General features: G+C 37.5%; 1 protein-coding gene across 1 annotated transcript; it reads right to left on the minus strand.

Annotated features, from left to right (window-relative positions):
- On the minus strand, positions 351–3,556 carry LOC109842006 (plasma membrane ATPase 2-like). The gene is made up of 4 exons (XM_020410927.1): positions 3,423–3,556; positions 2,472–2,703; positions 1,645–2,170; positions 351–373 (listed from the first exon to the last, which is right to left on the minus strand). Exons 1-4 carry the CDS (start codon positions 3,554–3,556, stop codon positions 351–353), a joined length of 915 nt encoding a protein of 304 aa, XP_020266516.1.

The following is a 13,222-nucleotide window of genomic DNA, read 5'->3' on the forward strand; positions in this document are numbered from 1 at the left end:
AAATGAGATGGAAATCTGACAGCTACTTGCACGTGGAAGAAGAACTTGCAAGTGATGTAGAATTGGCAAAACGAATATAAAAGGTACCAAATATTACTATAAAAGCGACTAAATATATAAAATTAAGTTATTTTGATATTATGCCTTATAATAAAAGAGCCTTGACTGAGTATGAATGTGTTGTAATCTACGCAAAAATAGAAACTAATTAAAAGCATGCAAATAACAAAATAAAAAAAAGATAAAAAAAGGAAGAGGAAAAGTATCTGATTTCTATTCGGTTTAATCAAATAAAATATATAATCAAATAAATCTAAATTAAAATAGTATTAAACATGAACCTGCAACAATCAAATCCTTAATCCTCTAAATTCTGCATAAAAATTAAAGAAATTTTAAAAAATTATCAATTGCCATAAAAAATAATTACAGTGTAAAATAAGTATCACCATTAAATCAAGGGAAAAATGTGTCCAGGCCCCCAAAATAGAAATTTCATGTGCTGCAGCCCCTCCTACTTTCCCCCATGTGGTTCAGCCCCTTGAAGTGTGACATTTTGTGCTGCAGCCCCTTTTTAACAATTATTACATGCCAGATTGGTTTGGTCGTCGTAGTTAAGGAACTTATGAGAGGTACTTGACATTCTGCTAAGTGAAGTCGAGAAAAGCAGTAACTTCAGTAGTGAAAGGGACTTATTTATACATGAATTTTGATTATACCCATATGCCATGGCAGGGGTCCTTGCAACATCCTCTATATCTTTAATGATCGACTTCAGCAGAGCAACATGTATTTCTCCCAATAATTTTGAATCCTGCAGAGATACGAGGCTAAATCAATATGAAGCAACTAGCAAGGCAGGGTATGCAGAACAACCAGGTGCAGAAAAAGCATAGTCCAGCATTGATTTGGTCAGCCAGCATATGCAGAGTACGATTATTAAGGTTGATAATGTATATTTTCAATGAATATTATCATTTTTCAGAACTAATTTTGTTCCCACAGATTTAAGGAGAAGAAAACAATGAAAACTTGTGAAATTAGAAAAGTATGTGAGCAGTAAAATCAGTGGGTTAGTTCTAATCTGCACAGTGTTAGTTCTATTTTGTAGCGTGTTAGTTCTAATCTGCACAGTATTAGTTCTATTCTGTAGCGTGTTAGTTCTAATCTGCACAGTGTTAGTTCTGTTCTGTAGAGTGTTAGTTCTAATCTGCACAGTGTTAGTTCTATTCTGTAGCGTGTTAGTTCTAATCTGCACAATGTTAGTTCTATTCTGTAGCGTGTTAGTTCTAATCTGCACAATGTTAGTTCTATTCTGTAGCGTGTTAGTTCTATTCTGCACAGTGTTAGTTCTATTCTGTAGCATGTTAGTTCTATTCTGCACAGTGTTAGTTCTATTCTGTAGCGTGTTAGTTCTATTCTGCACAGTGTTAGTTCTATTCTGTAGCGTGTTAGTTCTAATTTATACCACGTTAGTTCTATTTTATACCGCGTTAGTTCTAATTTATACCAAGTTAGTTCTAATTTATACCAAGTTAGTTCTAATTTATACCACGTTAGTTCTATTTTATACCGCGTTAGTTCTAATTTATACCAAGTTAGTTCTATTTTATACTACGTTAGTATAAAATATATGTTGCATACCTGGGAAGACTCCTGCAAATCCGTCAGCCTTCTCGATAAGCTCATCAATGTCAAGCTCGTTGTTTTTGTCACCAAGAAGAATAGTGGACGGGTACATGTTAGTCCCCATACCAAGCCTTCTTCCGGTCTCTTTACCGATAGCGAGCTGATCACCTGTGATCATCTTGACATTGACGCCGAGGTTTAGGGCACGACGGATGGTCTCAGCGCTGTTGTGCCTCGGTGGATCGAAGAGCGGGAGCAACCCCACGAACTGCCACGGTGCGCCCTCGCTCTCCTTGGTCGCCTCTGTGACTTCTTGCCTTGCAACACCCAATGATCTAAGGCCACGATCAGCAAACTGATCAATCATCTTGTGGACCTTATGCTTGGCGTGTTTGGTCATGTTGCAGAGGTCGATGATCTGTTCGGGTGCGCCTTTGCTTGCCCTGTGCCATTTTCCGCTCTCGTCGATGTAGGTGATGGCCGTGCGCTTCTCGACTGGGTTGAAGGGAAGGAAGTGCACCTCCTTGATCCCGGCTCTCGCCTACTCAACAATATAAATTCGCGATATGAGTATTGGATATGAGAGCCTGCTTGGCAACTTCACTTAAACTAGGTTAGTGGAAGAAAACCAGTTTAGGTCCTAGTCCTAGTTTGCAAAAAAAAAAAAGGACCACGACTTAAACTTGTTTTCTTTTGAGTCAAACTTGTCTCAAATTGGTTTTGTTTTGGTCCATCTTCTGTCCAAAATTGAGTCGAACTTGTCTCAAATTTGTTTTGGGAGTTGCTACTTAACTGACCCCGATACTTCTGTTTGTGTGTACAAAAAAAAGATCTTTGATTACCTCTTTAGGATCAGCGAGCATGTTGACAATGGAAGCATCAATAGCGTCCTGGTTCTCCATCCTAGAGGCCCTCGCAGCATACAAAACAACTCCGTCTCTGTCGACACCCTTGGCGAAGACCTCGATGAGGCTCTTGTCGACGGTGAGCTTGTTGAGGGTTAGAGTCCCAGTCTTGTCACTGCAGAGGACGTCCTCACTGCAGAGGCCGTCATCCTCTTGGTGATAATTAAAACTAACGTAGAATAAAATAGAACTAACTTGATATAAATTAGAACTAACGCAGCATAAAATAAAACTAACGTGGTATAAATTAGAACTAACTTGGTATAAATTAGAACTAACGTGATATAAATTAGAACTAACTTGGTATAAATTAGAACTAACGCGGTATAAAATAGAACTAACGTGGTAGAAATTAGAACTAACACTGTGCAGATTAGAACTAACACGCTACAGAATAGAACTAACACTGTGCAGAATAGAACTAACACGCTACAGAATAGAACTAACACTGTGCAAAATAGAACTAACACGCTACAGAATAGAACTAACACTGTGCAGATTAGAACTAACACGCTACAGAATAGAACTAATACTGTGCAGATTAGAACTAACACGCTACAGAATAGAACTAACACTGTGCAGATTAGAACTAACACGCTACAGAATAGAACTAACACTGTGCAGATTAGAACTAACACGCTACAGAATAGAACTAACACTGTGCAGATTAAAACTAACCCACTGATTTTACTGCTCACATACTTTTCTAATTTCACAAGTTTTCATTGTTTTCTTCTCCTTAAATCCGTGGGAACAAAATTAGGTCTGAAAAATGATAATATTCATTGAAAATATACATTATCAACCTTAATAATCGTACTCTGCATATGTTGGCTAACCAAATCAATGCTGGACTATGCTTTTTCTGCACCTGGTTGTTCTGCATACCCTGCCTTGCTAGTTGCTTCATATTGATTTAGCCTCGTATCTCTGCAGGATTCAAAATTATTGGGAGAAATACATGTTGCTCTGCTGAAGTCGATCATTAAAGATATAGAGGATGTTGCAAGGACCCCTGCCATGGCATATGGGTATAATCAAAATTCATATATAAATAAGTCCCTTTCACTACTGAAGTTACTGCTTTTCTCGACTTCACTTAGCAGAATGTCAAGTACCTCTCATAAGTTCCTTAACTACGACGACCAAACCAATCCCCTATTTAAACAAAGTCTTGATTCCTGCATTATCATCTCCTCTACATTCTGTGAAAAGAATCTAATAACATGGAGATCAAAAGTGGCAGGCGCAGCGGCGAACTCCGGCGTAGTCGAGGGCGAGACGAGGAGCGACGGCGAGCTACCGCGACGAGGTCGGGCGGAGGACCCGGGGGAGGCTTGGGAGCCTAGGCGGAGGTGGCGACGGCGAGGAGGGCGAGGGCCAGGGTGACGAGCTTGAGAAAGCCCTTGTTTTTAAAAAGAGAGAGAGAGAGAGCTGGGTTTGATTGAGGAGAGGAGATAAGGTTATTTTGGGGATTTTAGCTTAGCTGGCATGTAATAATTGTTAAAAAGGGGCTGCAGCACAAAATCTCACATTTCAAGGGGCTGAACCACATGGGGGAAACTAGGAGGGGCTGCAGCACATGATGTTTCTGTTTTTGGGGCCTGGACACATTTTTCCCTTAAATCAAATACACAATATTTCTAAAGAATAATCATGAAAATAAAAAAAATAAACATACATGTTGAAGAAGATGACGTTACTATAAAAATTGTGTAATTTCTTTGTTTATATATAGACACGAGGTATTGCATGTGACAAGTAATAGTCATAGTTAGAGTTTTATTAGGATTTGAATTGTGTTACAATCAATCGGGGAAAACAATATCTAATCAATCGGGGAAAACAATATTTAATCAATCGGGGATTTTATTAGGATTTGAATTGTGTATAAAATTTAAGTCTACAGATAATAATAGTCAATTTTAGCAGGGGATTGAACCAAACCATGCGTTGCACTTCATGAATCCCACTACATTGTCCCAACGGGCTCAAGGGCCCAGGGTGTGACAGAGTATTTATTCTTCAAACTACAAAGCATGAGAACTCATTTTCAATATGAAATATAAAAATCCGGTCAATAAATAAGAAGCTAGAGCAAAATATCTAACAACATGAAAGAACTACTTTGATTGGTCTTCTGAATTTCCTAACCTTATTAGAAAATAAACAAATCCTACTCTCAGTCTGTATTCGCCAAATCACAAAAAAAAAAAAGTGAAGAGAAAAAAAACCTTAAAAGCCGGTTCATCCCAGCACGGAAAGCATCATCTAGCATCAGTAAGTTCGAATTGAGTAACGGTCATGCTCTTCTTTTCTCCATTATGCTTGTAAACACTGTAATCAAATACTAATATAAGAACTCCAAGTAAACAACAAGCAACTAATCAAATTAAAAAAATCACGGATTTGTTATAAATAATCAGTTTATGAATGATAATCAAAGCAAATTAAATCGGGGATCTCACCTAATTATTGTGTACAGATAAGAATGTTGGAGTCTACGGATAAGAATGTTGTTGGAGTCTTAAGAATAAGGAAATAGTCCAATTAAAGTTTGAGTCTAGGAGTCTACGGATAAGAATGTTGTTGGAGTCTTAAGAATAAGGAAATAGTCCAATTAAAGTTTGAGTCTACAGATAAGAATAAGAATGTTGTTGGAGTCTTAAGAATAAGGAAATAGTCCAATTAAAGTTTGAGTCTACAGATAAGAATATTATTGTTGGAGTTTAATCGGGGATTTGTTATCAATCTAGGATTTATATATAAAGAATGTTGTTAGTATAAAGTTTAATCAGGAGTTTGAGTTGGTACACTGTTAGGACCATAGAATAAATCATTATTAATTTAAAAATTAGAATTTGATTATAGATAGGATAATTCAAACTTTGTAGGGGTATTTTTGTCTACAGAAAGATTTTTCCGAACTCGTGTTTTTAAAGGGAGTATGATCAAATCCGTTACGATAATCCTTGTAATTTTTTATGCAAAGCGTACAGGCTTTCGCATTTTCTAATAACAATATATTTTTTAGCTCCATTCCCCCAACCAAACAGCCTCATAACTCATACTTAAATGATATGTTAACACTATGGTTCTTGGGGGGAAATTAGAATTAGAATTTGGAACCCATCAAAATTTTAATTGGTGGTCGTACGGACTTTTTAAATATTAGTATAATCAAATCTTGTTTTGTATTTCTATCTAGAAAGGTCAAAGATCATAAGAGAAAAGGAATTGAGTTGAGTTTTGCTAACCATTGCCCTGAGAGCAATGGATAAGGAGGAGGGAGAAAGAGAGGGTGTGAGTAAAGAAAGTGGCAAATCCTGTTGGATTTAAACTAATAAATCTATTTGTGGGCACATATGATTAATCAATGTGTATTGCTATCCTTCAGGATAACCCACTAAAGTGATCAATTAATTTGGGTTAATGTGTATTTAAATAAGTCATGGGGTTATATGTGCAGATACCAGGTTGTAATTGTGATTTGATGAGCGGCCAAATTGCAAATGTACAACATCTATAAATAAGGGGTTATGGTCCCTAATCTAGGGTTACATTCTCTATTTCTCTTCACCCCCATCTAGAGAGAAATTTGGCTAGAGAAACCCTAAGGTTAGAAGATCCAAAACCCATCTCAAGTTTCATCTATGGATTCAGGTATAAGCTTCCGCTCTTTTGATTCTTGTTAATCTCTTCGAATTAATCATGGCGTTATGGTTTTAGATCTCAAGTTTTTATAAGATCTAACAAGTGGTATCAGAGCCACATTTGATTAATTCTTAGGGATTTAAGTTTTAAAATTGGGTTTTTGATCTTAAATCTCTGGGTTTTTTTTTGGATTAAGATCTGTTCTCGGATGAACAATAAAGTTCGGATGAACAGGTATGTTTTTATTTTTCGGATGAACAGTAAAAAATTTGTCATGAACAGTAACATTTTGGAATTTTTTGGAATTTTCTTGGATCTAGATCACGAAAATTTTTCCGATTATGGATCTGGTTTTTGAAAATAAAAATCGAGGAATTTTTTGGGTTTGGTCTTCGGTCCCGTGCTCCTTGCCGGCGAACTTTGGCTGGCGGCCTCGCTCTCGACTCCGACGGCGACGGCGGCGTCAGGAAACCCTAGGGTTTCGACCTCTTGGGTGCCGGAGCAATGGCGGCGGCGGTTTCAGTTTGAAACCCTAAGGGTTCGTGCGTGAAAACATGGTAAAAATTAAGGAGGTGGTTACCTATTTTGGCGAGGCTTGAAAGCTTCAAACGAACTTCGTGTTCGTTCTCAGGTGAGCTTCGCTCTCAATTCAGACGAACTTCGCGTTCGTTCTCAGGTTGAGCCTCGTGCTCAATTTCAAACGAACTTCGCGTTCGTTCTCAGGTGAGCTTCGTGCTCAATTCAGACGAACTTCGTGTTCGTTCTCAGGTTGAGCCTCACGCTCAATTTCAAACGAACTTCGCGTTCGTTCTCAGGTGAGCTTCGCGCTCAATTCAGACGAACTTAGCGTTTGTTCTCAGGTGAGCCTCGCGCTCAATTCAGGTTGAGCCCCGCGCTCAATTTCAAACGAACTTCGCGTTTGTTCTCAGGTGAGCCTCGCGCTCAATTCAAGTTGAGCCTCGCGCTCAGTTCTTAGGTGAGCCTCGCGCTCAATTCAAGTCAAACCTCGCGTTCATTTTTCAAACGAACCTCGCGTTCGTTCTCAAGTTGAACATCACGTTCATTTTCAGACGAACCTCGCGTTCATGCTTAAGTGAGTCTTGTACTCAATACAGTCGAACCTCGCGTTCGAAGTCAAGCGAACTCCATGTTCACTATGGTTAAGCCTCGGTTTTTCATGGGTCCACTTTGGTATACTTAATTTATTCAATTAAGTTATAGGCCCTAATTAAGCTATGAGACCCTAATTAAGTTTTTTTAGAAATTCAGTTGATTTAAATTAAAACCTTTTAATTTAAATCTAATTTGTTTTTTAATCAATTATTTAATTCAAATATTATGACACTAAGGTATTAATGTTGTCTCTCACTCCAATTGATTAATTGAAACAAGAAGTTGCCAAAGTAACCTCTCTTGTGTAGATTGTTCATGAGGAATGTGAGATGTTTGTGTGTATGCTTTTGTGTAAATATTTAATCGCCCCAAATGAATGTTAATATTTATTTAGACTGTATACACATCTGTGATGATAAGCGTGTGACAATTATAAGGTTTACATGTGAATAATGAATCGATCCAAAGATAGTTTCATTATTTGACATGAGTTATTGTCAATGTTTGATCATTGCAACAAGGTATCACTTACAAGTTAATATTACTGTCCAAAGACTTGATATTAATGTTGTGCCGGTATCTTGGATGGGGATTGTCATTATTTGAATTTTATTGATTATGGTTATTGATGTGAGCATTTTTGTTTTATTTCAGCTAATGCATCTGCTGCAACAATTTCTGCTAACATCAACTCAATTCCCATGCTAAATGGGACAAACTTCAAGGTTTGGAAAGAGAACATATTAATTATTCTTGGCTGCATGGATCTTGACTATGCATTAAGAACTGAACAACCCCAACCTCTCAATGCGGATAACACTCTTGATGCAAAGAAGGAGTATGAGAAGTGGGAGCGTTCAAATCGCATGAGTCTTATGATCATTAAGCGCGGCGTTCCTGAAGCCTTCAGGGGCATAGAATCCGAATGGATTACTAAGGCTAAAGATTTCCTTGCCGAAATTGAGAAGCGTTTTGCGAAAAACGATAAGGTAGAAACAAGCACGCTCTTAGCTCGCTTGATTTCAATGAAGTATAAGGGCAAATGAAATATCAGGGAGTACATTATGGAAATGTCTCATATTGCTTCAAAGCTTAAGGCACTTAAACTCGATCTTTGTGATGAGTTATTAGTGTATCTGATTTTGTTGTCTCTTCCTGCACAATTCAATTAGTTTAAGGTCAGTTATAACTGCCAAAAGGATAAATGGACTCTAAATGAGCTCATTTCATACTGTGTGCAAGAAGAAGACATGTTGAAGCAAGATAAGACAGAAAGTGCTCACTTGGCCTATGCCTCTAAGGATAAGGGCAAGAAAAGGAAGAATGATAATGAAGCTGCTAAGGGTCTAGTTCAGAAGAAACAACATAAGGATAATCAGGGTTGTTTCTTCTGTAACAAGCCTGGACACGTAAAGAAGGATTGTACAAAATATCACGCCTGGCGTGCTAATAAGGGTACGTTCCTTACTTTGGTCTGTTCTGAGGTTAATTTAGCTTCAGTACCTAGAAACACTTGGTGGTTAGACTCTGGTGCTACTACTCACATAAGTGTTTCTATGCAGGGTTGCCTGAGCTACCGAAAGCCAAGTGATGTTGAAAGACACATCTTTGTGGGCGACGGACAATTAGTAGATGTGGAAGCAATTGAGCACTTTAGGTTGTTGTTAGCAACTGGTTCTTATCTGGATTTGAAAGATACTTTTGTAGTATCGTCTTTTAGACGAAATTTAATTTTTGTTTCTGTATTGGACAAATCAGGTTATTCTTGTTTATTTGAAAACAGTCAATTCAGTTTATCTTTTAATTCAAATGTTGTGGGAACCGGTTACTTGAGTACTTATGACAACCTATATTTGCTTGATACAATTGCTTCTTACAATGAATCCTTGCATGTGGAATCACGTGGTACTAAGCGTAAATTAAATAAGGAAAATTCGGCGACATTATGGCATAAGCGCTTAGGTCATATCTCAAAAGGTAGAGTTGAGCGTCTTGTGTCTGATGGCATTTTGGATTCCCTTGATTTTTCGGACTTCGACGTATGTGTTGAATGTATCAAGGGAAAACAGACCAAAGTGAAAAGATTAGGTGCCAACAGATCTTCGGATGTCTTAGAATTGATACATACGGATATTTGTGGGCCATTCCCTACGGAATCCTGGAATGGTCAACAATATTTTATATCATTCATAGACGATTACTCACGTTATGGGCACCTATATCTTATTCATGAAAAATCTGAGTCTCTGGACATGTTCAAAGCCTATAAAGCTGAAGTTGAGAATCAACTCAACAGAAGAATTAAAACCGTTAGATCTGATCGTGGTGGTGAGTACTACGGTAGATATGATAGTTCAGGTGAATAACGTCCATGACCATTTGATAGATACCTAGAGGAATGCAGTATCGTCCCACAGTACATAATGCCGGGCTCACCTAGCATGAATGGTGTAGCTGAAAGATGAAACATGACTCTTAAGGATATGGTAAGAAGCATGATCTCTCATTCTTCTTTACCAGAGTTACTCTGGGGAGAAGCACTTAAGACAGCAGCTTACATTCTGAATAGAGTACCAAGTAAAGCAGTTGCTAAAACACCTTATGAGCTTTGGACTGGTCGAAAGCCCAGTTTAAAGCATTTATATATTTGAGGATGTCTAGCTGAGGCAAGGCCTTATAGGCCAAATGAAAAGAAATTGGACTCCAAAACAGTTAGCAGCTACTTTATTGGGTACTTTGAACGCTCTAGAGGCTATAAGTTTTATGATCCCATACTAAGGAATATTTTTGAGGCGGGAACAACAACCTTCTTTGAGGATGTTGAGTTTGGGGGGAGAAATAAGGTTAGAGACATTAGTTTTGAGGAGGAATTGGCTTCAGATCCAATCCATACAGTTACTTTTGACAATATTCAGGTTCCTATACCTGTTGTTGCTCAAGAAGTAAATCCGGAACCTCAAGATGATAATGTTGAACAACTCCCTGTTCCAGAAGAACAAACTCAACAACCTCAAGAACCAGTGCCATTAAGGAGATCCACGAGAGAAAGGAGAAATGCTATTCCGGATGATTATATTGTATTTCTCCAAGAACATGAGGAAAGTAGTGGAATGTTAGAAGATGATCCAATCAACTTCTCTCAGGCCATGAAAAGTTCTAACTCTCAACAGTGGATTGATGCCATGAATGAAGAGTACAAGTCTATGCAAGACAATAAGGTTTGGGAACTTGTCCCATTACCAGAAGGTGCAAAACCAATTGGTTGTAAATGGATTTTTAAAACCAAGCGGGATGCAAATGGTAATGTGGAGAGGTATAAGGCACGTCTTGTGGCTAAAGGCTATACTCAAAAGGAAGGCATTGATTATACAGAGACTTTCTCTCCGGTTTCATCGAAAGACTCTTTCAGAATAATCATGGCACTTGTTGCTCATTATGATCTTGAGTTACATCGGATGGATGTTAAGACTGTATTTCTCAATGGAGACATTGATGAGATGATTTATATGGTGCAACCAGAAAACTTTGTGTCAGGAGACCCAAAGAATATGGTCTGCAAATTAAGGAAATCCATCTATGGACTCAAGCAAGCTCCTCGTCAATGGTATCATAAGTTTCAACAAATAATTGTCTCGTTCGGTTTTGAGATGAACATTGTTGATGACTGTGTATATCACAAGTTCAGTGGGAGTAAGTATATCTTTCTGGTTCTGTATGTTGATAACATATTGCTTGCCACTAATGATATAGGCATGTTGCACGAAACCAAGAGATTTCTATCAAAGAATTTTGAGATGAAAGATCTTGGGACGCCTCTTTTATATTAGGAATCCAGATACATCGAGATCGCTCTCGAGGTATACTTGGATTATCACAAAAGAGCTATATCGATAAAGTACTTAAAAGGTTTGACATGCAAGACTGCAGACCAGGAGATACCCCTGTTGCTAAAGTAGACAAGTTTAGTCTCAATCAGTGCCCTAAAGGTAACCTTAAAATTCAGGAAATACAGAAGATTCCTTATGCTTCGGCTGTAGGAAGTCTAATGTATGCTCAGGTATGTACGCGTCCGGATATTGCGTACATTGTTGGGATGTTAGGCAGATACTTAAGCAACCCTGGTATGGATCATTGGATAGCAGTCAAAAGGGTTATGAGGTATCTTCAGAAAACAAAAGATTACATGCTCACATACAGAAAATCAAAACAACTGGAGGTCATTGGGTACTCTGATTCTGATTTTGCTGGATGCCAAGATAGCAGAAAGTCTACATCAGGCTACATTTATATGTTAGCAGGAGGAGCTATATCATAGAAAAATGTTAAACAAACACTTGTAGCTTCCTCCACTATGGCAGCAGAATTTGTAGCTTGCTATGAGGTATCAAATCAGGGAATATGGCTGCGAAACTTTGTCACGAGACTGCGCATTTTGGAAAATATGGAAAGACCACTAAGGTTATATTGTGACAATAAATCTGCAGTAATGTATTCCAATAACAACAGGAGCTCAACTAAGTCAAAACATATTGACATTAAGTTCCTGGTTGTGAAAGAAAGGGTACAGAGTGGACATATATCTATAGAGCACATTGAGACTAACTCCATGATAGCTGATCCTCTTACTAAGGGATTGCCACCCAGGGTCTTTCATGAGCATACTGCTCATATGAGTGTGATATTATTTGAGGATATCATGATTTAGTGGGAGTTTATAATTGTGGTGCTCTGTGTTTGGTTGTATTGTCTGATCAGAATAAAGTATTCAGTTAAGACACTCTGTTACATTATGTTTGGTTTTGACCTCACTAAAGTAGGACCAGTTAAAAATAGACATGTACTGATTACATTGCATGTAATTTTCATGCTGCATATCTATGATTGATCTATGTCGTTTGATTGTGTTGGTATATGTGACCATTGATGGGTCGAGTCACGATAAATGTGACGAATGCCGCTTTGATCCTATATTGATATAGTCAATGGACGAGATTGTTCGGAAATACCTTTTCAGTGATAGCAATTTTTGAGCTCATAAGGTTATACACAATTTAAGGAATCATATGGTACCCAAGTGGGAGATTGTTGGATTTAATCTAATAAATCTATTTGTGGGCACATATGATTAATCAATGTGTATTGCTATCCTTCAGGATAACCCACTAAAGTGATTAATTAATTTGGGTTAATGGGTATTTAAATAAGTCATGGGGTTATATCTGCAGATACCAGGTTGTAATTGTGATTTGATGAGGGGCCAAATTATAAATGTACAACATCTATAAATAAGGGGTTATGGTCCCTAATCTAGGGTTACATTCTCTAATTCTTTTCACCCCCATCTAGAGAGAAATTTGGCTAGAGAAACCCTAAGGTTAGAAGATCCAAAACCCATCTCAAGTTTCATCTATGGATTCAGGTATAAGCTTCCGCTCTTTTGATTCTTGTTAATCTCTTCGAATTAATTATGACGTTATGGTTTTAGATCTCAAGTTTTTATAAGATCTAGCAAGTCCATGACAGTAAATGTACATCAAATAAATGCCAATTCTTGAATTATTGAATTTTAAAATTATCCAAGTTCCAACTTACATATTTAGCATTACGTAATAAAATCAGAATCCACTCTGAATTCCAAATCTCAATCTTTTTGCTGATTTTATTTTCCAAAAATCGAAATGTAAATGTGACTGCAAAAAAACATAGGATGCTTTTCTCCTAGTCTACCTGCACAGTTAATCTGCCAAGTGTTAAAAAACACTAATTAAGAAACGAATAAATATCGAGAGTAAATGAATGATTTCTAAACGGACGAGATATGATTAGAATTATCGTAAATATCTTACTTTTCTTCATTATTATTCACAAATACATATATAAATACAAACTTATTCTGTAAGGAAAAGTCATAATCTGTGTTA

Source organism: Asparagus officinalis, chromosome 5 (assembly GCF_001876935.1).
Source record: "Asparagus officinalis chromosome 5, Aspof.V1, whole genome shotgun sequence".
In the NCBI taxonomy this organism is placed as follows: Eukaryota; Viridiplantae; Streptophyta; class Magnoliopsida; order Asparagales; family Asparagaceae; genus Asparagus; species Asparagus officinalis.

Excerpts from the sequence above, each read along its gene's own strand:
- LOC109842006 (XM_020410927.1), bottom strand. The coding sequence starts at position 3,556 with ATGGCAGGGGTCCTTGCAACATCCTCTATATCTTTAATGATCGACTTC. Across the intron at positions 2,171-2,471 it reads TGCTCGCTGATCCTAAAGAG|GCGAGAGCCGGGATCAAGGA; the intron begins GTAATCAAAGAT and ends ATTGTTGAGTAG. Across the intron at positions 374-1,644 it reads ATTTGCAGGAGTCTTCCCAG|AATTTAGAGGATTAAGGATT; the intron begins GTATGCAACATA and ends ATTTTTATGCAG.